The sequence below is a fragment of the Archocentrus centrarchus genome, chromosome 7 (genome assembly GCF_007364275.1).
Source record: "Archocentrus centrarchus isolate MPI-CPG fArcCen1 chromosome 7, fArcCen1, whole genome shotgun sequence".
NCBI lineage: Eukaryota > Metazoa > Chordata > Actinopteri > Cichliformes > Cichlidae > Archocentrus > Archocentrus centrarchus.
Genome location: NC_044352.1, coordinates 14,954,746 through 14,979,359, shown reverse-complemented (window position 1 = coordinate 14,979,359; position 24,614 = coordinate 14,954,746). Strand labels below are relative to the sequence as shown.

Sequence of the window (24,614 nt, the reverse complement as noted above, 5' to 3'; positions counted from 1 at the left end):
TTTGTTTTAAATTTGTACTGTCAACTACGACTACAACTTTAACATTTAACTTTCCTAGGGCATTTAAAAGTAGAATCAGAGGCAGAGCCTTCAGCTTTCAGGTTCCTCTTCTGTGGAACCCGCTCTCAGTTTGGATTCTGGAGACAGACACCCTCTCTACTTTTAAGCTTAGGCTTAAAACTTTCCTTTTTGATCAAGCTCATAGTTAGGGCTGGATCAGATGACCCTCCCAGTTATGCTGCAATAGGCCTAGGCTGCTGGGGAGCTTCCCGTGATACACTGGGTGTTTTTTCTTTACTCACCTCTTTTTACTCTGTTTATACCCCACTCTGCATTTAATCATTAGTTATTATTAATCTCTGGCTCTCTTCCACAACATCTCTTTTCTCCTGTCTCCCTCCTCCCCTGACCCCCAACCAATTGCAGTAGATGGCTGCCCCTCCCTGAGCCTGGTTCTGCCAGAAGGAAAAACTCCCTTTTTTATGCCTTTAGTTCTCATCAGGTGGATTGCTGATGTCTTAAAAGTAGAAATATTGCTTATTTCTCATTCAAACAATATCATTTATCATAGGAAATTAAGATAGGAAACTGTCATCTGCAAAATTAAGGCTTTTCTTTTCAAAGGAGAACAACCTCAGCATATTTACATACCGAAAACATACTAACTTAAAAACAGTTGACAAAGTGAAACACTGAAATTCTTTGATGAAAGAAGATCATTGGTGTCACTAGCAGAGTTTGAGTATCTGTTGCCTATTTTGATCTTTGAGTAGAGGTGGAAGAAAGTCATATAATCTTGTTTGGTGCAATATTTTTAAGTCGAGCATGAGATCTGCGGAGGATGAGAATCTCGTGGCTGGTAATAAAGTGCATTAGACTGAAATATGCTGCTGTGTGTTAGTCTGGAAGCAGGAAATGTGTCTGTGTGCACAGCAGTGTACATAGTTAACTTGTTATGAGAAATCTCATTATCTGTATTTAAAATTGTAATAAAGTTAACACAAAAAAGAAGATTATCTAAAATTAAAACCATGTAAGTAGATTATTATTAAAAATAATGCAATAACATGTACAAATGTACTGGCAGGGAAACAGTCTGAAGATATTTTGAAAGGTACTTTGTTTCTGAGTGCAGCAGAAATTTATGATGAACTGAATTAGCTCAGTTTTAATCTGTAGTATTATATGACCTCTGCAGTCTGTATGTTATACCAGGATTTGCACACATACTCTTCATGGTTCCTACACAATTATGGAAAGATCCACAATGTATTTTTTTAATTCTGCAGCAGATATTGCAACTATACTTTTGTGATTACACAGATGTATTCCCTTTTCCAAGAAAGGTAAAATGTTTAGCTGATCGGTGAAGCTCTAACACGAATAGAAAAACATTTAAAAGAAACAGTGAAGCTTCAACCTGCAACAAGCAGGTCTCTACAGTATTTAGAAGCAGTTAAAAGCAGAAATCTTAAATACAGTGGAAAGGGAAACAGTTCTGTGAATGCTGTTTGTGGTTCAAGCAGCCAAAAAAGAGAGCCTTTCATGATACTTATCCAATTTTCTTTACTTATCCAGTGCCTAACTTTGTTATAAAATGTTAGAATTAGATTAAATGACATTATTGCCTGTCTCAAGGGGATACATAATGTTTTTGTGAAGTGATGTTTCATGGGAATATAAGAAAAAAAGAAGTCTTTGAAATATTACTAAAGTTAAAATCACGTAAGTGGATCATTATTAAAAATGATGCACTAACATGTCCAAAGCCTTAAAATACATTATTAAGCAGTACTTTTCAGACTGATGGGGGCAGCAGAAACAATACAAACTATTGATGTCATTTTATTCTCTCCATTAGGCCAGTATTTTGTGACATCTGCATTCCGTACATTTCTGAATATATCTGTTACATACATTAGAAAGTTCACTTTTTAACCTTTTATCCTACAGCAGATTTTACAGTAATTTTTTTCTTTTTTTGATCACACAGATATCTGCTCTTTTCCCACAAAGATAGCATGTTCTCCTACGCTGGCTCACCTGTTCTCTCTTTCTCTCCACTCTTTAGTTTCTCTCTCCTCCCTCTGTCTTTGTGTGTGAGGGTGTTTGAGTTAACCACACCTTGTGTTTCAGGGGTGGGTCCCACCTCTGCTCCCGCCCTGCAGTCCTGCACACCTGACATTAATGAAATCACCTACTGGTAATCAGCTGGTTTGGTGTGATTAAAGAGGAAGGAAGACCTTCAATCAGTGCCTGATCGTTAATCTGGAAACAGTTTGTGAAGTTAGCTCCTTCTATCAGAATGTTTGCTTGCTACTACTCAGTGCCCTCACCTCACCTGTTTGTTCTCCTCTGCACAGGACTCCAACACTGTCTCTAAGCAAGTTACCAATAGAGAGTATTCCCTATGGCCAGATTTATCCATAAACCTGTCTGTACTGGAACCTTGGATTTGCTAACTGGAAATCCTTCAGCTGTCAAAAATCTTGCCTTTGCTTCATTATAAATAAACCTGTTAACTTTTATTCTGAGTGTGCGTCTGAGTCTCATCCGCACCATAAACTATGACATAAACCTATTATTTCCACTGACTGCTGCACTCTTTGCAGTAGACTTAACATATTTCCAGGCAACAAGATAAGCAGATTGGGGAAATATTAGATTTAAACATTTGTTTTTTCTGAAGGGTAACATTTTATCCTTACAGCCAAATTGGTAATGTATGCTGTATATCAAGACATGAAATACCCTTGAAGCAGGATAATGCAACCTGCCACAGTGCAGGTCACATTTCTGGTTCACAAATGGTTTGAGGAGCACAACAATGAGTTTGAGGTGTTGATGAGGCCTCCAAATTCCCCTGATCTCAATCTAATCGAGCATCTGTGGGATGCACTGGACAAGCAAGGGGATGTTCTTGCAGCTTTCACCCTCATTATCAAGTACGTTTTGTGACAGTGACAGACATTCACGCTCTCTCTCTCTCTCTCTGTCTCACAAACACACACACACACACACACACACACACACACACACACACACACACACACACACACACACACACACACACACACATACACACCAAGATTGTTACTTTGTGTATCTGTTTTTGTTTTTGCATTGTCTGTTCTCCTATTTTCTTCCCCTTTCTATAAAAAAAAAGAAAAACACTCATAAGGAGAGTCTGTTGAGAGTTTATAGAGCTCTTCTTGGAAAAGCAAATGTGTTTGACACAACCGTCCATCCAGATCATGATTTTGATTGCAAAAGCTGCCAGACAGGACAGGTTATTAAAAAAAACAAACAAACAAATAAAAGCTCACTTTCCTGTGGACAGTGATGCTGGTGTTCCAGCAGTTTCCATTTCACGGCAGGCTTGAGCCTTGGTGGTTCCTGGGTTGTTCCTGAACAATCATATCCAATGTCCTCATCCGAGGTTAACAGTTTGGGTCTTCTTCCAGGTCTTAGCAAAAATAACTTGTTCTTACATACAGTTGTTTGAACTGATGATCTTGGAATCTGCAGTTGTTTAGAAGCTTCAAGTTTTTAGCTTCTGTAAATCCACAATTCTCTTCACTGAACTCCTTGGACTTTCCCATTGTTTTGAGTATTGGTCAATCCAGTGAGTGCTGTCAATGAAAATGCTTTTCATGTTGACAAAGAGAAACTAACAGTTGTACTCAATCATGAATGGGAAGTTAATAGGCATTGGCTTTGTCAAGTTAAAAGAGATTGTGTATGTATATATCTGAGCCTTTGTGTATGCTTTTGACCATGTGTGGACTGGAGAAAATCCACACCCTATTCTTGTTTTGTGGTCATGCCAGATTAAGTTAAGTTTTAAGTTTTAACATAGACTGGCAATAGCAGCTGAATAGTTACCTTGTGTCACAGGTGTCCACACATGCATAATAAACAGTTTCATAACAAACAGTACACAGATGAATAACTAACTTTGCCTTTTTAAAATCTCTTTGCTTTATTTTCCAGACTAAAGACAACACAGGCTTCTTCTCCCTGCTGCTGCAATGTTCTCTGTGCCTGAATAATTCAATATTGCTCACTGTCTGCTCCTGTTGTGTACTGCATGGTTAAGAGCCAGTGAAGGGAAAGGCTCAATGCATGGGGACAGGCCTTGTTTTCTACGCCCGCAGCCAAGCGTGTGTCTTATGTAAGGGAGGGGGTTGGATGACCAGAATACAACATCCACTGCATAAAAATTCATGTCACTTTGTCATCATGTGTCTTCCCAACCCCACTTTCACTTTCTATGCAGTACAACCCTACTAATGCTCTATTTTTATGATGTCAGGTCAACATTTTCATCACAAATTCAAAGTTTTTCTGCCATCAGTTCTTTATCGCTCTCATCCCTACCCCAGCACTCTCCTCGGTCTTCTTAAACAGGCAAGAATTCTGAGGGACGCTTCATTTTGATAACAATGTGTTCTGATCGTGCAATTGTGCCATATTAATATAATATATAGACACATTAATTTAAATGTAAATGTGATGCATTAAATGTAACTACACCTACTTCTGCAACTCAAAGAGAAGATGTGAACCTTGTTTCCTGTGAGATTTGTGGAATATGAGAATTCAGTTGGTATTTGCATTATTTAACAAACCCTCCAGCCCTCTGATCTTTCACAGGTGTACCTGAGTCTGTTTCTCATAATCCCGCACCACACAAATAGTATGCCCCTGAATTACAAATAACCATTGACTTCATCTTTTCATCAAGTGTTTCACAGCTTCAAGTTATTTTTCAAAGGTTGTCAGGTTAAAAATTCATACTTCCACAAGATTAAAACACAGCTTTTAAATTCACTTGATCTGCAATACTTAGAAATGTACAGCAATATGGCTCAACACACATGCAGCACAGTGTGTGTGTATTGCAAAGTCAGGGTATGTGGGCATTTTTTTTCATGAGCAGCAGAAATAATTCTCACTAAAGTCCAGTCACCAGCTGTTCAACTGTGTTCTGCTAATCTCTTTCACATGCGCAAGAAGGCATCAGCATGCCCACAGCTCACAGTGTTGGACTCCACTGTAACATTTAAAGCAGCTATAATTGGTATTTGTATAGCCCCATGTATATTTATATAGAGAAAATTGTTACCTGAAAAAGAAAGAGAAAATAAACACTGCTTGGTAACAGCTCCAAGCAATTGGAGGCTAGCTTAGCAGCTAATGGGACAGCTATTTTTCTCAGGAGCAAAGACTCCTGTCAACAGGCCCAGAACGAGCCAATGAGTTTTCAAAGTAAAAGAGCTCACAGTCCTCTGGACCAAAGAAGGCAAGTCAAATTAGTTTCAAGAGATGAACTCATTCCATATCAGGTGGGCGCTTCACCCAGTCACAACAATTTGAAAATGTTAAATTTTTTAGGCTGCACCAGTACAATTACAACTACACACATACTGTCCTATATGCCAGATTTAGCCCAAGAGCTAAGTCACAAACTAAATGAAAATCCGAGGGTTATTGTTTGGACTCTAGGGAGCGTATGTCCATGTATGCACTGTATGCCAGAGTTGTATTGGCAGCTTGTTGACCTCCAGTTCCTATAATAATAAACTGTTACCAAAAACAAACTTTCACATTTTTTGCAATTTTAGGAGAAATTTTAACCCCCCTGAGCCTTCACTTGGGTAAGCTCAGTTTGCAACTTCAGCTTGTGCCTGTATTGGTTTCCTGCCACCAAGGTTAACTAAAACAAATCTAAAAAAGTAACCTGAAAAATAAACAGAAAAAATATTGTGGCAGAATACAAATGAGTCTTTGTCAGTTTGCTCAATTTTTAACAAAACCTGCATGAGGAGGTTTTGATTATTGAGACTCAGATGTCTACGTGACTTTAAGTAGCATGTTGTAACTGTTGTTTCAAACTTCTTAAATCTCGCTCCTGCAAAACGCTACATATATTGTAACAATTACAGTAACTAAACTGAAAGGAGCGAGCCCACTTTGAAAACTAACTGGAGTGAAATGAGATTAATTAACTATGAATGAACTCAGTTCAAATCAGTACAAATGAGAAATGAAAAACTATAACAATGCTGATTCCCGCACACTTTGTCTCTGTGTTAGCTCTGTGACGTACATCACCTCTTGGTCTGTGTCTGGTATGGGCTACAACCCCTTCACATAGTTACACAAACGATTAAGAAAGTGGATGGATGAGCTTTTGTCTGATGGTTTCTTGCTGTAATTAAGGTTTTTTTATGCAAAGGAAGAGCATTTCATTTATAGGATGTGTGTGAGATACAGTCACACAATAAGGACTGTATCTGTGTTTGCAGAAAAAATTTGTGTGTTTGCGTTAGAATGCATAATGTATAAACACATTTAGAAGGACTTTGAATAGATCACCTAAAGAATGAGAATCTTTTACAAAGTGAATAACAGGGATTCACAGCGTGCTCTCATTGATGCAGTATGTTTTTCTGCCTGGTGGCCAGAAGAGATGTATATGTTTCTCTTGCTGGTTAATATTTATCAACTGTGTATTGACTGTGGACTTGTGGCATTCCTGCTGTTTGGACAACTAATTACTGTTACTCATGACACTGTTACACAATAATAGAAGATTTGCATTCATTATTTCACCAGTCATTGCTGCAGGCTTGCCTTTCTGTACCACTCAGGCTCAAGCTTTTATCATTAACAAAGAGACTGGGTAAACACTATTACTGTTTACTTTCTTTTCCTATAAAAGAAACAGTTTGTTCAAATTGTTAATATTTTTATTTTGAATTATTTAACTAACCACCAAGAGAGTGTGCAAGAGTTTGTTTTATGCATTCTTGTTTTTAGGGTGTACATATGCATGCTTGTTTCTTCTGTTTTCTGTTGAAGTGATGATTTTTATGATGTTTTTTTGTTGTTCGCAAGTGCATATAACTGAAAACAATAACAACAAAATACACACCATCTGGGGCAGCATGGTGGCGTGGTGTTTAGCACTGCTGCCTCACAGCTCAAATGACATCTAGAAGATCTGGGTTCAATTCCACCTCGGCCTGGAGTTTGCATGTTCTCCCTGTGCCTGCGTGGGTTTCCTCCCACAGTCCAAAGACATGCAGTTACTGGGGTTAGGTTAATTGGTCACGTGCCCGTAGGTGTGAATGGTTGTCTGTCTCTCTGTGTTAGCCCTGCGGAAGGCTGGCGACCTGTACAGAGTGTACCCTGCCTCTCGCCCTACGTCAGCTGGGATAGGCTCCAGCCCCCCCATGATCCTGAACAGGATAAGCAGAAGAGAATGGATGGATGGGTTACCATCTGCGTCTGTTTCTTTGTCGTTGCTGCTGCAACCTGCATATACTGAGCCCACACAATTCTTCCTTTCGCTCTCCGGCGAAGCCATCAACTTTATCTCTAATGCGGCATAGAGTGACAAAGGACAGGATTTTTCTGATGCTGTCGAGTAGGACAATAGGTCTCAGATTTGCTGATAGACCACAAGGTTTGTTTGGTTTTGGCAGGGTGATCAATATACGTTCTCCCAGGATTTTGATTGGCTTGTGTAGTTCATATGATCTGTTGATGATGTGAGCGATGGGTCCTTTCACATGCTTAAAGAGTTCACTGTTGGTGTCATCAGAGCCTGCTGTATGCCGAGATGGTGATGATGCTGACAAACTTGACAAACATCTTCCTGGTCTGTGAGCTGTGCCTGAAACTACTGCTTTATTGTCTCTGCTTTCCTCGTGTCACTGCCTATAAAATTACCTGCTGCATCTTGAACTGTGATTCCTGGTAATGATTTCATGGTTCTAAGGTGTTTGGCAGCTCTAACCATCATCTGGCAGTCATCTGTTGATGTTTTTTACCTCTACCAGGCAGTCAGTTTTTTTTATGGCTATACTTTTAAGCCTTGCTGATATGTGGCGTAGGATGTTATTCCGCTCTTTCCATCTAGGTCTTGTGCTTATAGCTTGTTCCTGTGCAGCCATGATTAGGGCCCCTGTGCTATCTTTCAGCCCAGCTTTGTCCAGCCATTGGTAGGATTTTTCAGTATCAGCCACTTCTTCCTTGTGCTTGCGGTACAAAGAGGCCATCCTTCCATGATGGTTTCTGTTGTTTTTTCTCGGGTTTCTGCTGCCTGAGGTATTGACTAAGCAACTGATCAGTTGTGGGGGCATTCAACGTATCAGTTGTTATTGGGGCGTGTACCCAATCTCAGTGTGTGGGGATGATGATATCTCCCCCCTGGTGTGACATCCTGGTTTTCCCTTGCTGTAGCATTTGTGTTGTACCTCATTAGTATCTAGCTGCAATAGCAGTTGCTTCTTGTGGATGTTAAAGCACTGAGCTGCTTCTTGTTTCAATGTCAGCCTGGATGTTGGGTGTTGAAAAATGCCTGGGTCGCACATTCTCTTCATTTAACCCCTTTTACTGGTACAGTGGTACCTCAAGATATGAGCTGCTCCACATACACGTTTTTCGAGATACGAGCTGCGGCTCGAGCAAAATTTCTGCTCTAGATACGAGGTCAGTTCCAAGATACGAGCCGAGCTTTGGGACACCACCGATAGTTGGCACGTCGGAGCTCGGTCCCACAATCCTCTCGCATCCCTCATCTCGTTCTTCTCACGTTTTACCGCACAGAGTCAAGTAGTATCCAGTGTTGCCAGATTTTGCGATAGAAACAACCAGCCGGCTCTATGAAAACAAGCCCAACTGGCAACCCACAACACTGTGTTAAACTGAGGCCGCTTTTATTACAAATGTAGCAGCATTCCAGCAGTTTCTGATTCTCATCTCTGTCCAGAAGAGCACAGTCTTAGGAACAGCTAAGATACTGTGCAGGTGCAGGTTTCAGATGGTGATTTCATTTTAGAAACTGTTCACCTGTCCAATTCAGTGCCAGGGATGCCATGTAGCATCACTTTTTATCTCGTATGATCATGACAACAGATCCCACTTTGAAACAGACAGTAAATGATAGCAAGACATGCAAATAATAAAAAAAAAAAAAGTGAATCAAATAATTTTAGATCCGAAAAGAAAAAGAAGGATGAACATCTCCTGGTCATTTGAATCATACACTTTCTATGTGACAAACAGGAGAGGTAAAAGTGTCACTGTTGTCTGACCATGAAAACTTCCAGCACTCAACATTGAGATGAAATGGGATGGAAAGCTGCCTTTCATGCGCTGCTATCCAGGCCACTGCCCTCACTGTAGTAGAGTGCCAGTTATTGTACTTTATCTGAAGAGGCACAGAGAGCCTGTTTATCCCTCGCAGTGGCATGTGTTTCTCACCTGATCCCTCCTCTCTTTTTCCAAACAGCAGGAACCACAGATATTTGCATTGCTCTAGGTGATGTGAATGTGGACACTGTCACCCATTGACAAGAACACTTCTTAAAAAGGCTCATTAATTGAATTAACTTGTTTCACTTGCAAAGATTAGGCAATAAGCTTGGGAGAAATTATTCATGCCTGGTTTGGTGGCATGATTTGCCCTCTTTTTGAGTCATTCGGGTGACTTCCTCTCTTTGAAGTTCACAGGAAGATGGAGGAAGTTGCTCTGATTCTCCTCTGTGTTTCATAGTTTTTCATGAAGCTTCAGTTGAGTACTTCCAAGTGCTCGTTTTGATTTGTTCTGGAAACGGTGACCAAACAGGATCCTCTGCAGGGTTACACATTCCCACAAGCCACAGTGTTTAGGCCACTAAATGACCTTAAACTATGGGTTGCATAGTTGGTAAGAAGGCAACTGCCTGGTGTCTGGGACATAAAGTAATACATTTATCTACTGCTGGAATCATAATTACAGATGATGATATAATTTGTATGTATTCTTTTAGCAGAATAAACAATGCAGACTAAATTAAAAACCTAATATACATAAAACATTAACTTAAACACTGGAGTTATTTATCTGTTATTTATGCACTAATTTATATAATGTAGCTTTACAGATTCAGATTTGATTAACAAATTAAATATAAGACACTAAAATGCATTGCATTCTCCATCATGTATGAAGTAGTTAAGACATTTAGTATTTCACTGAATTGTGCTAATGTGATAATACATTTTTTTCTGTTTTTGTTTCTATACCTCATTAATGTCAGTATATCTTCATTGTAACTGTTCTGTTTAAATAAAGATAATACTATTTTTAAGGAGGTTTTTTTTAAACTCCTTACTTACTGTTTGTTAATTTTTTTGTGCTTGCAAAGGTTTACTTATCCGTTTTATGTAACTAAATGTAAAATTAATCGCAACACCATTGATACTGTCCACTTTCTTTTGTCTATATGTGGATCCTGTTTGTTTAACAAGTCAATTCCAGTAAATGTAAAGTACCGTTTTAACTGTGTATACAGCTTTGACACACGTTATCTCTCTTGTAACAAGTACAGCTAAGGTGTGACTGAATTAATCAGTTTGTGGCTCATCAGCTGTTACATAACTGCTGGGTTTGGACTTTGAACGTAGGGCCCTAATAAACCTGTAGCTCTGTCATATTCGGCCCCCGCTGTGTGTTTCCTTTATTTATGAATAAAGACAACAGGCTGGATCTCCTGGGGGATTAGACGCAGAGATCGCTGTAATCCGTTTGCGGGCCGGCAGGCTGGGAGGAGCTTTAGGACCCTGTAGGTGTGGGCCGGGTAGGATTTTTCCTCGTGGAGCAGCAGCTGGACGCATCCCCCCCCCCCCCCCCCCCCCCCCCCACACACTATTTTTCGAGCCCCGGCCCAGGAGCAAATAGGATAAATTGTCGTGTTATACCTGCTTAAAGGCGCCGCTGTTTGTGTGAAAAGCTCAACCTGCTCACGGGATAGGTACCGGTAAATATTTTTATTCTTAATGGAAAGTTTAAAAAGTGCCACATAGTTAAAGGAAGGAGGCAAAACTAAATGATTACTGAGGACAAGAGTATTTGAATGTAAAGCTAACAATCTGAGAGCGGATTAGATCCCACTGCGAGGAATCAGAGCGTGTGCTGTTGTTAAAGATGCGGAAACAACATCAGAAGCAACAACAATCTGGATTTTGAGCCACTAGGATATTTACATGCACTGGCAGGAGGATGTCTTGGCTCAGGAGAAGGGTAAAAATTCTCCACATTGGACCCAAACACACTAAAGTTTTCTTTCTGGGACAGTTCCAGGGCTGTGAATCGGATGATTTTTACGCCGTTCCTCGGATCTAACGGGTTTGGTTTGGACCTGAATCATCATGTCAAAAGTAATTCAGAGGAAGAACCACTGGATCACCAAAGTAAACGAGTGCGCGGTCATCCGGGACGCGTATGGGGAGCTGAATGTGGAGCTGCGCGGAGGAGCTGAGAATGGAGAGTTTCCATATATCGGACAAGTTAAAGAGGATGCTGTGTTTTATCAGGACGGCAAACTTAACGAAGGAGAACTGCTCTTGGAAGTCGAGGGACTGTCTGTGTCTGGATTACCTCTGTATGACATTTTTACTGTGATCAGTTGCTGCAAAGGTCCCGTAAGGTTGAAAACTGTGCGTCAGGGTAAGTCAGATATATATTTTTCTAAAGTAAGAATGATACATGTTTGTATACATACATGCATACGTGTATGACATGTCTGTGGGAGGGTAACACTAATACACACATATGAAAGCCAGTGGTTGTTGTACAACTGTGGTGCAAAAAGCACAGTAACAAAATGAGGATGTGAGTGAAATAGGGCAGAGGAGTGCTGCTGCTGCTGCTGCTGCTCATCTTCCCTCCACAGCAGCCTGAAGTCTTCACTGGATTTGACATGAAGCTGCCCTGACAGTCATCCTGCCCCCATTTGTCTAATATTGCTAAAGCGACTCTGGGTCAGACTTGCAGCATCACAGATTAGGCCACCTATAATACTCCAACACTTCAAAATGTTCCTATTTCCAGGGCTGCAGCTAATTCAGAATCTAGTAGTTTATTTAGTTATTTATTTTTCAGTTTTTCTAATATATATATATAAAATGAAATACAAGAAAAAAAAAAAAGAACTCAAGGTTATGTCTTCACATGTGTAGTTATTCAGACCAGTGCTACAATCAGCTAGAGAAGCACTTATATTTTCTTCTGCTTGACTGACTGGTCAAAACTTCCTCCCACCTCTTTCTGCAAATTAGTTTTATATTTATGTTCATTGGGAGGAGGATTGCTTGCGAGAGTAACACACCACAAATGGGCAGCAGGGGTTACTTCAGGAAGTGCTCCCTATGTGTTGGATGGGCTTCGTCTGGATCTGTTTGTGAGACAGACAGAGGCAGAAGGATGAGGCCTCAGAGTGAATATGGAAAGAAGTTATAGCTGAAAAAAAACATTTATAAATCAAAGAGCCTTTGTTATATTTCAAATATCTCAAATGTGTCTTTCCACATATTCACATTCACTATTTGACAAAGCATGCTCTCTGGGGAAATCATTAACTGTGTTATATAACTGTGGTTAGTGTCAGTTTAACATCTTTGTACTGTATGTCCATTAGTGGCTCCCCAGTGAACATTTCACCTCTGAAACTGAAGTCTCAACCTCAGGGACAAGAGCTCAGCACTAACTCTGCTCTGTGTTTGCAGAACAGGCATTTGTTTGACATATAATCAGACCAGGTTTGCATCATGGGAGATTTTTAATATCCACAGTGATCCAATAGGTTTCTAATTATTCTTAACTCCTATGGAAACACTCAGCACATAGACATAAAGGATATCTTGGCCCATCTGTCATTAGTTTCTTGCATTAGTCAGCAGATTCTCCTTGTCTCTAATTAAAGGAGGGGGATATTCTTTGATTATCTGAGTAGCTCACAAGGCTTCCATTGTGCCTGGCAGTCCGTTGGGCTCCCATGCAGAACCGGTAAAGGATAGCAATCCAAGTTGTCCCAGACCAGATGACAGGCTGCTGAGACAGATCAGATCTCTCTCTTTTTCATTGCAGAGAGCTGTGGGTCATATTACATGCGACCACATCACCTCAGTGCTGTAGGTGGAAACACAATCAGCATGTGCATGTAGACAGTGCCCACAGGTGTGTCCCTCCCTCTGAGGAATGCACAAAGAAAAGCACCTGAAATAAACCTGAGCATTCCTGCAGAGAGTGTGGAATATTACACCGAGTGGTCTTGACACTTTGCTTTTTTAAAATAAGCTGCAGAATACTTAAAATAAGCAAATAAGACATGTTGACATAGTTGGCATGGTCCTGGGTCTTTGACTCAGTGATTTGAGTTACTGACTTTCAAGCTCTGCTTATTATTAAATATTCTCTTTTGATTCTTATTTTGCTTTTTTTCATTTGTTATCCCAGAATTTGTGTTTTGATTGTTTTGTCAGTTTGAGTTATTTATAGTAATCCTGCATTCTGAGTTCTGTTAGTGTCATCATTCTGTTTTTACTTCTCTCATGATGATGATGATGATGATACTTTATTGATCCCACAATGGGGAAATTACAGTTAACAGAACACCCATCCAAGAAGACAAACAGAACAAACATGGGGAGATAGGTGAACTGTGGCCATGCTGCCCCCCTTCTGATCTGGTATTTGTTTGATTAGCTCGCTGTGTTAGGTATTTTTCCAGTTGAGTTATTTCCTGTATTCACCTGTGCCCCTCGGTTCTTTGTCATGTCGTATTGTTGAGTCTCTGTGTCTCACTGTTGTCTTCCCTCATATGTCTCCTGGTTTGATTTAATGGACTCTTTTTATTATTGGTTGCCACTTGAACTTCTCTGCTATGCCCCAAAAAAAAGTTTTTTTTATGTCCCATAAGTCTGCATTTGGGTCCTCATTCACACATTATATGACACTGGTATTGCATCAATATTGTGCCAGTAGCTGTGTTACAATCACCGTGTCATTGGTTATTCGAGCTCACCTGTTTGGAGCCTCAGGTACTGGGCTAAAAATGCACTGACTGCACATTTGGCCACCAATTTAAGGTATATGGACACGTAATTTTATGTTTCAACTTAAAACTGACTTACTTTCATCATGTTTTCTTGAACAGAAAGTACTTTATTAATACCTAGAATGCTCCCTTGTCAAAGAATCAGAGAAGGCATTCCCTATGAATGCAAATTGTGGCATATACTACGTGTGACGAAATGCAGCCTATATCATTCCCAGTGCTACAGCTACTAACTCTGCTTGTAAATCAGGCAACATATTTTCTTTTTCCCTTCCTGAGGACTGTGGTTACTTCAGAGGTTTTAACAACAGTGATACAAAGGTCAGGTGAATAAAATCATTTCATGTGGCATAACTTTCAGGTTAAAGTCCAAAGAGGGAGTTCTTTGAGACACCTTAAGACTGTGACCTATTTATGTACCTTTTCTCTGTTATCAGTTGAATCCAGCTTATAGATGAACAGTTTTGTTGTCACATTGCTGTATATCATTGCGTTTTGAGTTTGTATGGCTGCTACCTTGGCCATGTCTCCCTTGTAAAAGAGATTTGGTCTCAATAGGACTTCCTGGGATAAAGGCGATAATAATATCCTGACATCTTTTAGTGTCTGTAAAGGTGCAACAGTTGTATCATGTCATTTAATAATACTAGATCAACAGGAGTGCTAGTGAAAGAAACTATTGTCCCGCTTGTAAAATCAGTGTGAACAAAGGTTTTGTGGGCAGCCTTCTCAACAGTTGAGTTGTTTATCTTTTAAGAGAACCACAATACCTTCCAGCAGGCAAGGGTCTGGGCGTTTATGATCATGAGAAGGTGTGGGCCAGGTTTGGGACTGTCTGATCTCCAGTGCAAATGGCCCTTCATTCCCTTAGATCTTGTCTTGAACTTTAGCCAAGCAGAGGGAATCAAGCAAGTCTGCTAGATGCCAGGCATTCCTGAGAGGTGGACATGAGAGTTCAATGGAACACCCTGATGAAACTAGCTATTTTATACATAAAGGTTTTGCCCCTTATCTTCCTTTGTGCTGAACACATACTGTTTCCATTTTTAACATTTTTTCAGTGGAAATAAAAAGCTATCAAAGATGTACGTTGTAATTTTTTTTTTTTGTAATGAAATATGAACCAATCCAGTGTTGTGCTATGCAAATTTTAGAAGTTGTGCATATCTAGACAAATGGCTACAGGCACAATTTTTCTAGCTGGGTGCCTTTCAAACCACTGCAGCAGAAGCGGGCACAACCAAATGATAAAAGCTAGTCAAACATCACATGCTAGAAAATACTGACTGTATTTATTCATATGAAGAAAAATGCAGCATCACCATACCTCAGTCTGTCGTGAGAACTTTTCTTTCTTTTTCCTGTTTTTTTTTTTTTGGACATTTCTGGTAATCCCACGCACATCTTTGATGCTTAAAAAAAAAAAGGAAGAAAACTGCAGTTCTTCCAATGGAAACTTGAGTCTGGGTCCTAAAGCGAATTAATTGTGATAGACTCCCATGTTAAGATGTCCAGCTTAAGAGTAGAAATAAGCCTGTTTACAGTCTAGTATAAACGTGCTATTGGTCTCTTTAGCTTATTCCCCCTTCTTAACAAATGCATAAGTTGGTGAATTTTTATAAAACTCACAAGTTTTGTACTAAGGCTTAAAACTAGCCTGATTGTTGGTGTGGCCACTTTGGGTGATGGGTGGTTCTGCTATCTGTCACTTCAGCTACGCTGAGTCACTAGACTGGACCTCTTGACTGTAGTGTTACAGCACACTCTCGCTTCAGACTGGTCACATAATGTTGCATAGTCAGGAACCCCTTCTCACCACGCTTAAGTTATCAACATGGGGAAGAAGAAAAGCCTACAAGGCAATCACATGACCACCACCTAGTAGACAAGAATTTGACTCCTGCGACAGTTTTGTTTATTCACTTAGGGACTAAAACTACTTGGTTAGATTTAGGGGGAAAATACAGGCCTGTTTTTGTTAAACACACATTAAAAGTTCCATCTCCAACAAGCACTTTGGACATTTCCCAGATTATGACTGAAGAAGAAGACAGTCAGAAGAGCATTTTTGCATGTGGTTTCTGTTTCTGCTGTTTAGGGACAACCACTGACCTGTACTGGACCTCTGTGCATGTTGCTAAATGTCAGTAAAGTAGTGAAATGTGAAGTGTATGGGTCCTGCCTTTAGTATGGGATAATTTGGGAGTGGTTGGTGCCTTTTGGAACATCTTAAATAAATTTTTCTGACAAATAACTCTGCTTGATCTGTACTTAATTTTACTAACAGATTAGCTAAGAAGTTTGTTCTTTTGTTTTTCCTGGTGAGTGTAATGTTTTTAATTATATGTTAATTGGTAGGTAAGTGCCTGTATCTGTGCAATCTATACAAGCTATAGATGCAACTTGCTAACCAACCTAGCTAGTATTAACTTATAACTGAGCACTCCACCTTCTTGTCCAAATGGTCACTTCTGGCTTTAAAATATGAATATCAAAATTGTATTCAGAAACGAACGTGTGATACCACAGTGGCTACATTCATCTGTTATATAATTATATGAATAAATAAATAGAAAGTATACTTAGCAAAACTGGATTTAATTTTAGTTTGGCTTTAAATTAATTTGCCTGTCTTTACAAGTGCGATTTAAAGGTTACACTGTCTTTTATGTGTGGTTAAAAAGGCTTACACACATCCTGTTTGCAGACTCAGAGCTCTTCTGTTATGGGCTTGTTCCAGAATGCAAGTTCCTTGCATTTTTTAAGGACGAAGACTATGTCAGTCTTGATTAAAAGCAACCGCCTGCATGTAAGTATATCCTTGAAAGGCTTGTCAGGGGCTCTGTTTTTTCTGCTTTTTCCTTTCGTTTCCCTAACCACCTCCTCTTTAAGAGCTCTGTTTTAGACAGCAGTGAGACCTCTAAGATGTTTTGTGTGTTCCTATCTTTTCATACGCTTGTGCTTTTTCGTGCACAGAATAAGATTTTGACATTAGAAGAAATGTTTGAGTGGATGTCTTTAAAATAAGTGTAAATATAGCTGTACTTGCTTATGACTCATATTGTGTGAGCAGATGCATTTTTAGGGTTTATATGCTGCAGTTTTACTTGATGAATGCTATTAAAAGCAGCACACCAGCAAAGGAACTATACAAGCAGCACATAAGCAGCATGTGCCATTTGAACAAATGGCCATGCAATTCACAGACTTTGCCTCAGGTGTTGTAACAATGAGGTTAGGATGGAACGCAGGCCAGAAGGGTAACAAGAAACAACCAGTACTCTGCATGTGATGCTCTCTCAGGCAAAGGCATTCATTGTTTCTATTCTGCAGCCATGTAATAGTGGTTTGTCATGTGTACATTATTTTTGCATATATCAAACCATGCAAAACCTGGCATAAAATTTCAGATGTATAATGCTCACTTTACTTGTTCATTGCTTGTGTTTTGTTATTTAACTTTACAAAAGGTAATTTACTAAAGTAAACTAGTATTATATTTTAGCATGAGGCTAGTGCTTATTATTACATTATCAATGACTCTACTAGTTACCAATCATTGTAACCAAAAAATGCAGTAATATACTAAAGATGCATAAATGTCTAACCTAAAATGTGGTTAACATTCTGTGGTTGAGTAAATACTGTAAGCTAGAAGAGTATTATTAAAGTGTGTGTTGCAACGGTGGGGCATACAATTTAGTGGGGCATCCTGGGGGATCTCCTCAAAGATCTGTACCAGGGCATCACTGAGCTCCAGGACAGTCTGAGGTGTATTAGGAATACTTGGTCAGTAGTAACCATGGTCAAAAAAGCACGAAAATTTGTGAATGCATCACTTTGTTACAGCACTGACTGATGTTAGCATAATGGTGATTGGGAGTCAACCAATAGGAGTGGTTGGTCATTTACCAAGCTTTCACATCACTTCATGTTTCATTAAGCTCTTCTTGTGCATTCAGAATTTATCAGCATCAAGAATCTTATGTTAATAACTTTGCTAAATGGTTTCAGTTGAATATAGTTTAGTTCATCAGGAGTGAGAATTTGGTAAAATTCTAAGTACTGTGCATGAAGGTTATGCTGAGAAAATGGAGAGGTGCCTTTAAAACCACAAATATGACCACGAGAGCAATTTCTGTGAAGTTTCACTAAAACTTGATCAACTATCATTTATTTTTTTACCTTTAAAATTAATTTCAGTGCTTAGAATAGCTGGAGCTTTTTGACATCTATAACCAGTTTTCATAAAACAAGACTGTGTAGAAAATTCAAACAATCCAATTGTGGATTTGAGGAAGCATCACTTTTTTTTCATCAGCATGAACTGAAAAAGTGCTTCATTTTTTTGGTAATGACCTCAGCTTGAAAGGAATGCTGCAGGAGATAAAGAAGGGTAAATTCATGTCTGCAGGTTTATGAAGAGATACTCCCATTCTCAGTAACAAACACAAAGCGCCTACTGGGTACATCAAGTACACTCTGATTTACTGTTGTTTGGTGTATATGTCCTTACAGTTTCATGTTTACCATTACACCTAGAGAAAGCACTGAATAGGCAGTGTGTTACTGCATGTAGATTGGCAAAATGAAGACAGCTAACTGACTAACAAAGCAAAATACTCATCATTTCCCTGTTTCTACTAAGCAGTGACCTCAAGGGCTGAAAAATAAAGCCAAAATAATTACTAAATGGCCACCTGGGGTTGGTTATTAAAAAGTGACTCATTCTTCATAGATCCACATGTTAAAATGATCAACTCAACAGCAGAAATTGGCACCTTTTGGAGCAATTTTAATTTAATTTAATCCATCTGACAAAAATATGATTTGATGTGAGGATAATTGTATGAAGAGCCCAAGAAGTCTGTGCTCCAGTTTTGGACAGTAAAATTATTGTATTTTATTTGTATGCTGCTTAGGGGTGATTGGCAAGTATTTGTATCTATGCAATGCCTCCATACATCAATAAGCAAACACTGGTTGATAGCTTAGCACTCCATCCTGGCCCAAACTGGCCAATTTCAGCACAAACTGCAACAGCAAAGGTATGTTGCTGCAGAAATGTCTACACATAGTATTTTAGTAGTTCACAGATAAGGGGAGATGCAACCTCATAATAAAAAGAAAATGATAGACACCAAGCAGTGTGAACATGTTCATACACACAAATGTGCAATTAAATTTGGAATCAGTCAACCTCATCAATTTTGGAAGAGCTACCATTAAGTAGCTTATTTAGTATTATTATAGTATAGATATGATATTACTGTGAGCTAACAAGGTCCACATAAATGCACTATGATTTTTGCTCTGTCTAACTGGATGGTTTTTATTTCAGCACAAGCTGTAGCCTCCAGGTCTTTGGTTTGCCCCAATTAAGGGTCACACCTGTGCTGCTATCTGTAAAACTATCAGTCTAATTACCAAAGTGCCTCTTTTTTAGATGACTATAATCCCTATACTACATATAAGTGCTTACTTTTATATAACTTTCAAGTCTGGCATAAATTTAAATGTAATAAACTGGCTTCTGATGTGCTTGAAATCTCCATAGTTTTTTGTTTTAAACGTGGCAGTGTATTTGCCTCTCGTTCACACACAGACAGACACATTACAACTAATTCTGGATAACCAGCTGAAGTTTTATAGTTTTCTTTTTGTCTATTTTCACTGGAGTACCTCTGATACTCTGTACTCTATCTGAATATTGGTACACTCTTATTTAATACATAAATAGGATTCAGCAAGAAAAGAAAGGAAAAAAAACAAAGACAGCCACAGGCTGTTGTGCTTGTGCAGAACAAAATATTAAAACACTAATGTGTTCACCACAAATTGCATTTAAAGACACCTTCTGTAAGATCACAACAACAGGTAACTAACTATGAGAAACCAACAAAAATAGAGAGAAATGGCAATTTTGGTAATGGAGCTAAATAAGCACCTGCAAACATCACCTGCAGTAGTTAAATGGCATTATTTACTGCCAGTAATTCTTTATGTTAGAGGCAAACATCTCGCAGTGCTTAATTGTTTTTTAAGCTCCACAGGAGCAGAGTATCATTCAGCATAAAGGCTTTCAGGCATAAGTATAATTTGTTACATACAATAAACATGCTGACATAAAATTCTAAAATAGCACACATGCGAAATGTGTAAAAATGCCAAATAAGCTTAATGGAAGATAAGTTAGAGCACAAATGTTTGCCTTGGACATGTTTCAGTTTGAATGATCCCTGACAGTAGTGTGGGCGTTATAAGACCTTTTCAGACAGATTGCCCTTTTATTGCTTTATTCTTTCCAGGTGCAGTTGGTGAGATCAAAGGTGAAGTGTTGCAGGTATTTGTTGTTTTTGTTTTCTACAGAAACTTTTATTCCTGTACGTTAGCCTTTAGGGCGGCTGGAGATTTTGTGGGGAAGAGCTGTCTAAAGAATAAACTCATTGCAAAAATGTCTTTGATGTGTCCTGCCATAGCCTGCAAGCATCATGGTGCACACAAATATTCATTCTCAGGTGTTTCAGCCTGGTGACACAAGTAGAAAAATAAGAGCTTTTTCGACTTTAAACAGTATCACATATAAGAAATTACTGATTAGGGTGAACAGTACCAACCAAGTGTTAAACTATGTACTGTATATATGCATGAAATAGTCTTTTTTGATTGCTTCTGAGACCGTATCAATTGACCAAAAGTAAATCTGTGACTCATCAAACTTCTACCACTGTGGCTAACAAGGTAAAGGAAAAAATCAGCAGCTCTTAAACTCTAAGTAGGATGGTTAAGTGTGGAATACTTAGAGTAATTTACTGTGGGCTGTAATAAATTGCCACAATAGTCAATCAGAATAACCTACTGTACTTCACTGCCGAAAGGCTTTTTCTGCTGACTGTTAATTCATCTACTCTACGGATGGTTGTTCTAGAGCAGGTGAACCAAGAAAAAAAAAATAATAATACTGATGAACTTTTAAGAGCTTGCCTCCAGCTTTCCCCTCTCAGTCTGTCTCTGGCTCTCATACATGACACTCCAAAGTCAATCAAGCACACATCTGCATGCTCACCGCAAGAGAGTCCCATAGGATGGACATTAATTGACATTTAAACTGACTCCTCAATCACACATCTGAAGTGGAACTATTGCAGGCTCTATTTTATACACATGAATCACAGTTCTACTTTTAGCATGTTTCTTTGGTTTTGTTGTGGTTTTTCATGCACAGTAATTACACATTCTTGAAGAAAAAAATTGTGTGTACTCTGTCATCAACTAGGCTTCTATATCAGCTCGAGCAGAATGCCATGCAGACATGAAAATGTCTCTGTAAAGTGCTCATTTGATTATTTGTAAAATAAGATGCTGCTACAAATGTAACTTTATTTTTATCATGTGAACTGAAAGAAAGGCTTGTTGTTCTTCCTTTCACTACTTCTAGTCTGTCACCCTCCAGGGGTTCAGATTGCTCATGAGTGCTTGAGAGGCTAACTCAACCTTTCTGGGTTTTCCAGCATATAAAACATTTTATGCACCATCATCTCCATATCCTGGCTTTAATGCTCACTTGTTTCTGTGTGTTCCAGTAAAAACTAAAAGAACAAAAAGCTGTTGGCCTACAGCTCATCTGCTGGCCACGCTGTTTGTTGAAATTTAATGATTTACAGGGTTGGTGAGTTCATGTTGTACAAGGTTATCTTGACTTGGAAACAGACTTGGAAAATCCCCCAAATGTCTGTACATCTATCACAGGATCAGCACCTGCTTTATTGAAACGGGGAGGCAAAAGTTAAAACCGAAAGTTTGGGGTGATAATTAACATCAGTGCACAAACTTTTATGACAAGGATATGTAATCTCTGGGTACTATGTTAGCCATTTTGACAAGAAATACTTTTCCTGGAACATCATCAGCAGACTGAGCCTGACATTTCTGCTCTGGTACACAAAGTCCAGACTTTTGTCTGGTTTAGCAAACAGCTGTGCCAAGCTTAGTATTTTACAGGCACAATAAAATGGCATTATCCTTTATTTGAATAATAACTAGAAGAACACTCAATAGAGAGCATACCATCACCCTAAATTTTCTGTGTGCTGATACTATGCTGCAATACCACAGATACCGCTCAATGGAGATTTTTTTTACATTTTTGAAAATCTTAGGTGACCTTGTCCTTTGACCCTTAAAATTAAACTATATATTCTTGGACCCCTAAGGAATATTTCCTCAAAGTTTAATCAATTTTGGTTCATAAATGTATGAGTTATATTGCTAAAAGACAAACAAACAAAAAAGCAGGGGCAAGACCATAACCTCATTGGTGGGCAAGGTAATTATGAACTGTAACTGTCTATACCTGAGTACCAAATTTAATCGCAATAGACGATTGCAAATATGTGAATACTGAATATAGTGAATATTGTCTCTATCTCACAATGGTATCCTTTTACAAAATCCTGGATCCAGATAGTGATCCAGATCACCACCAAAATTTCAACAATTGTTCCTCGTACCACCCTCAACAACTCCAGAAATTTTCATCAAAATCCGTTCATAATTTCCTGAGTTATCCTGCAAACAGTCCGATGCTACCTCTCTAAGTGGCTGAGGTAAGAAAACAGCTGGGAGTGCTTGCTGAAATGTAGCTGTACATATAGAGAGCCTCCCAGTGGTAGATTCACGTATGATAATGGTGAATCTGAAATGCTGTAGTAATAAAATAATGCATATATGAATAAAATAGTACATGGGAATAGTATGAACACTATGAAAAGGAAATAACACTGTTTAATGAGCCAGTAGTGTATTGTGTTGCACAGTTCAGCTTTGATTGTTGTTTGAAGCTTCTAATGCACACTGGAGCATAAGAGAGAAATTTAATCATTGTTTTTAGTCACGCGGGTGTTGTGGTTTACAGAGGTGTAAATTCAAAGGAAAGGTTTCTCTTCTCGATGTTACACCTAAACCCGACCTAATACACAGTGACTGGAGTCACTAAGCAGAGCCGGCTTTGATCTTGGAAGTGTGGAAGACCCAGCCTGCTTTTCCCATGATCTTGTTCCCCGACTTTTTGCCCTGTCAGACCAGAAGACTGACAGCTTTGAACAGGTGGAGAAGAAGGTTCAAACACCTTTATGAACTCAGTGCATGTGTGTGGGTCCCAGAGTTCACATTTTCCCCTCTGTTCCCAGTCATATATTTGTGGCTTGTAGTGGGTGGAAGGACGCCTTATCTACATCAAAGCTTTGCAGGATCCATCTGATATTCTCATTACTGTTGTGATGCTTGAAGACAGTTCCGGCTGTGGTGGTCTGAGTTAGTCATAGTAAGAAGGAAAAGAGGCCACAACAATGATTGTGATTTGTGCTGCAAAGAAACATCTTTGCTAGTGTTCATAAGAGTGTGGCTTCTTGAAGAAGTAACACAAAAGTAAGGCAAGTGCTTGCTTTGTGTTTTCTTGATATCCAAGATGGCGGCGCGCACAGACGCAGTGGCTCACGGCTCTTCCTTCTCCAATCTCATTGCACATTCTGTATAATGACAATGAAGGCATTCTATTCTATTCTATATAGACAAGCTTCAGAGTTGCTAATTGCCTACAATCATATCTCATATTACTGACTGATTTTATTTTAACATAATACAAACCAGCTATTCTGCTTTATGACACATTTATGTGCAACCATCATGATCAAAGTCAGCCTGTCTTTTTATCTAGAAAACATGCTTCTGTTTGCACATTGTTTCCTTGGTCCATGTTTTTGGGCATGATCACTGGGTGAACATATCACATAAGCCTTCCCTTAAACCAATATTTTCCCTCAGTCCTCTGGCCTGCTTTCATGGACAAATTTACTACAATCTGACGCATGCCTCCACCGATCAGATCACGTTCTGTTTTTCTTACAGCTGCTCTGAAGCACTGTATTTCCAGAGTAAATTTAGACTTCTTGTCAAAGTGAGATAATTGAAGAAAGCACTTTTACTGAGCTGTCATCGCCAGCTAAGCTCACTTTGAACATTTAGCTTGTGTAACTCACTCTCTGTCTCATCTTTTGTTACACTGCCTTTATAAACTTGACCTGAAGCTGACTTGAATCTTATTGAGTTTGCAGAAGGAAAACAGTGTTGTACTCTTTTATGTTTACTTCTGTTCTCAATATAGAGTTTCTGTGTGAGGTTATATATGGTAGCTCAGTCTATTTAATCAGTCGAACATCACTGCAAATGCCATATTCTGACCAAAATATCCTCAGATAACTGTTTTAAAAATGAGGAGCAGACACAGGAGGATATTTTTAAAACCCTTAGCAGGATACATTATAAGATGATAAAAGCTAAATATCTGTTCCTGCTGTTCTTTAAAGATAAAACAGATCCATGATGCCTTCTGGGACTGTTTGCATGCTTCTGTCTGTACAAGGGAGGGACTGACCTTGAGCTGCAGCTGTTTGTCACAAATTGGCAGCATCTGGCTGTGCTTAGGGGTGAGGTGTGCCTGTGGGGGAGTTGGGCTCACAGAGAGTAGAAATACTTTGTTCCGAGCAGGTTGCATAGAAGATAGGACTAATTAAAGCATAATCATGGATTATGCTTTAATTGCATTCTAGCTTGGAAAGATCTATTTCTGTCTTCCATTTGTAGTACACTGAACATTTAGTTCCTCAGTCCTGAAGTCATCGTCACCTGCTGATGCATTTGCAGGTTGCAGGCATGCATATCGGG

At 39.1% G+C, this 24,614-nt stretch overlaps 1 protein-coding gene across 12 annotated transcripts in view; it reads left to right on the top strand.

Annotated features, from left to right (window-relative positions):
- Positions 1-10,760: 10,760 nt before the first annotated feature.
- LOC115782448 (membrane-associated guanylate kinase, WW and PDZ domain-containing protein 1-like) overlaps positions 10,761-24,614 on the top strand; it is a 96,550-nt gene continuing 82,696 nt past the window's right edge. For all 12 annotated transcript variants that reach the window (XM_030732611.1, XM_030732610.1, XM_030732606.1 and 9 more), the window contains exon 1: positions 10,761-11,503. In XM_030732611.1, the coding sequence (XP_030588471.1) occupies positions 11,206-11,503 (298 nt within the window). In that variant the 5' untranslated portion in view covers positions 10,761-11,205. The remainder of the gene's footprint in view (positions 11,504-24,614) is intronic.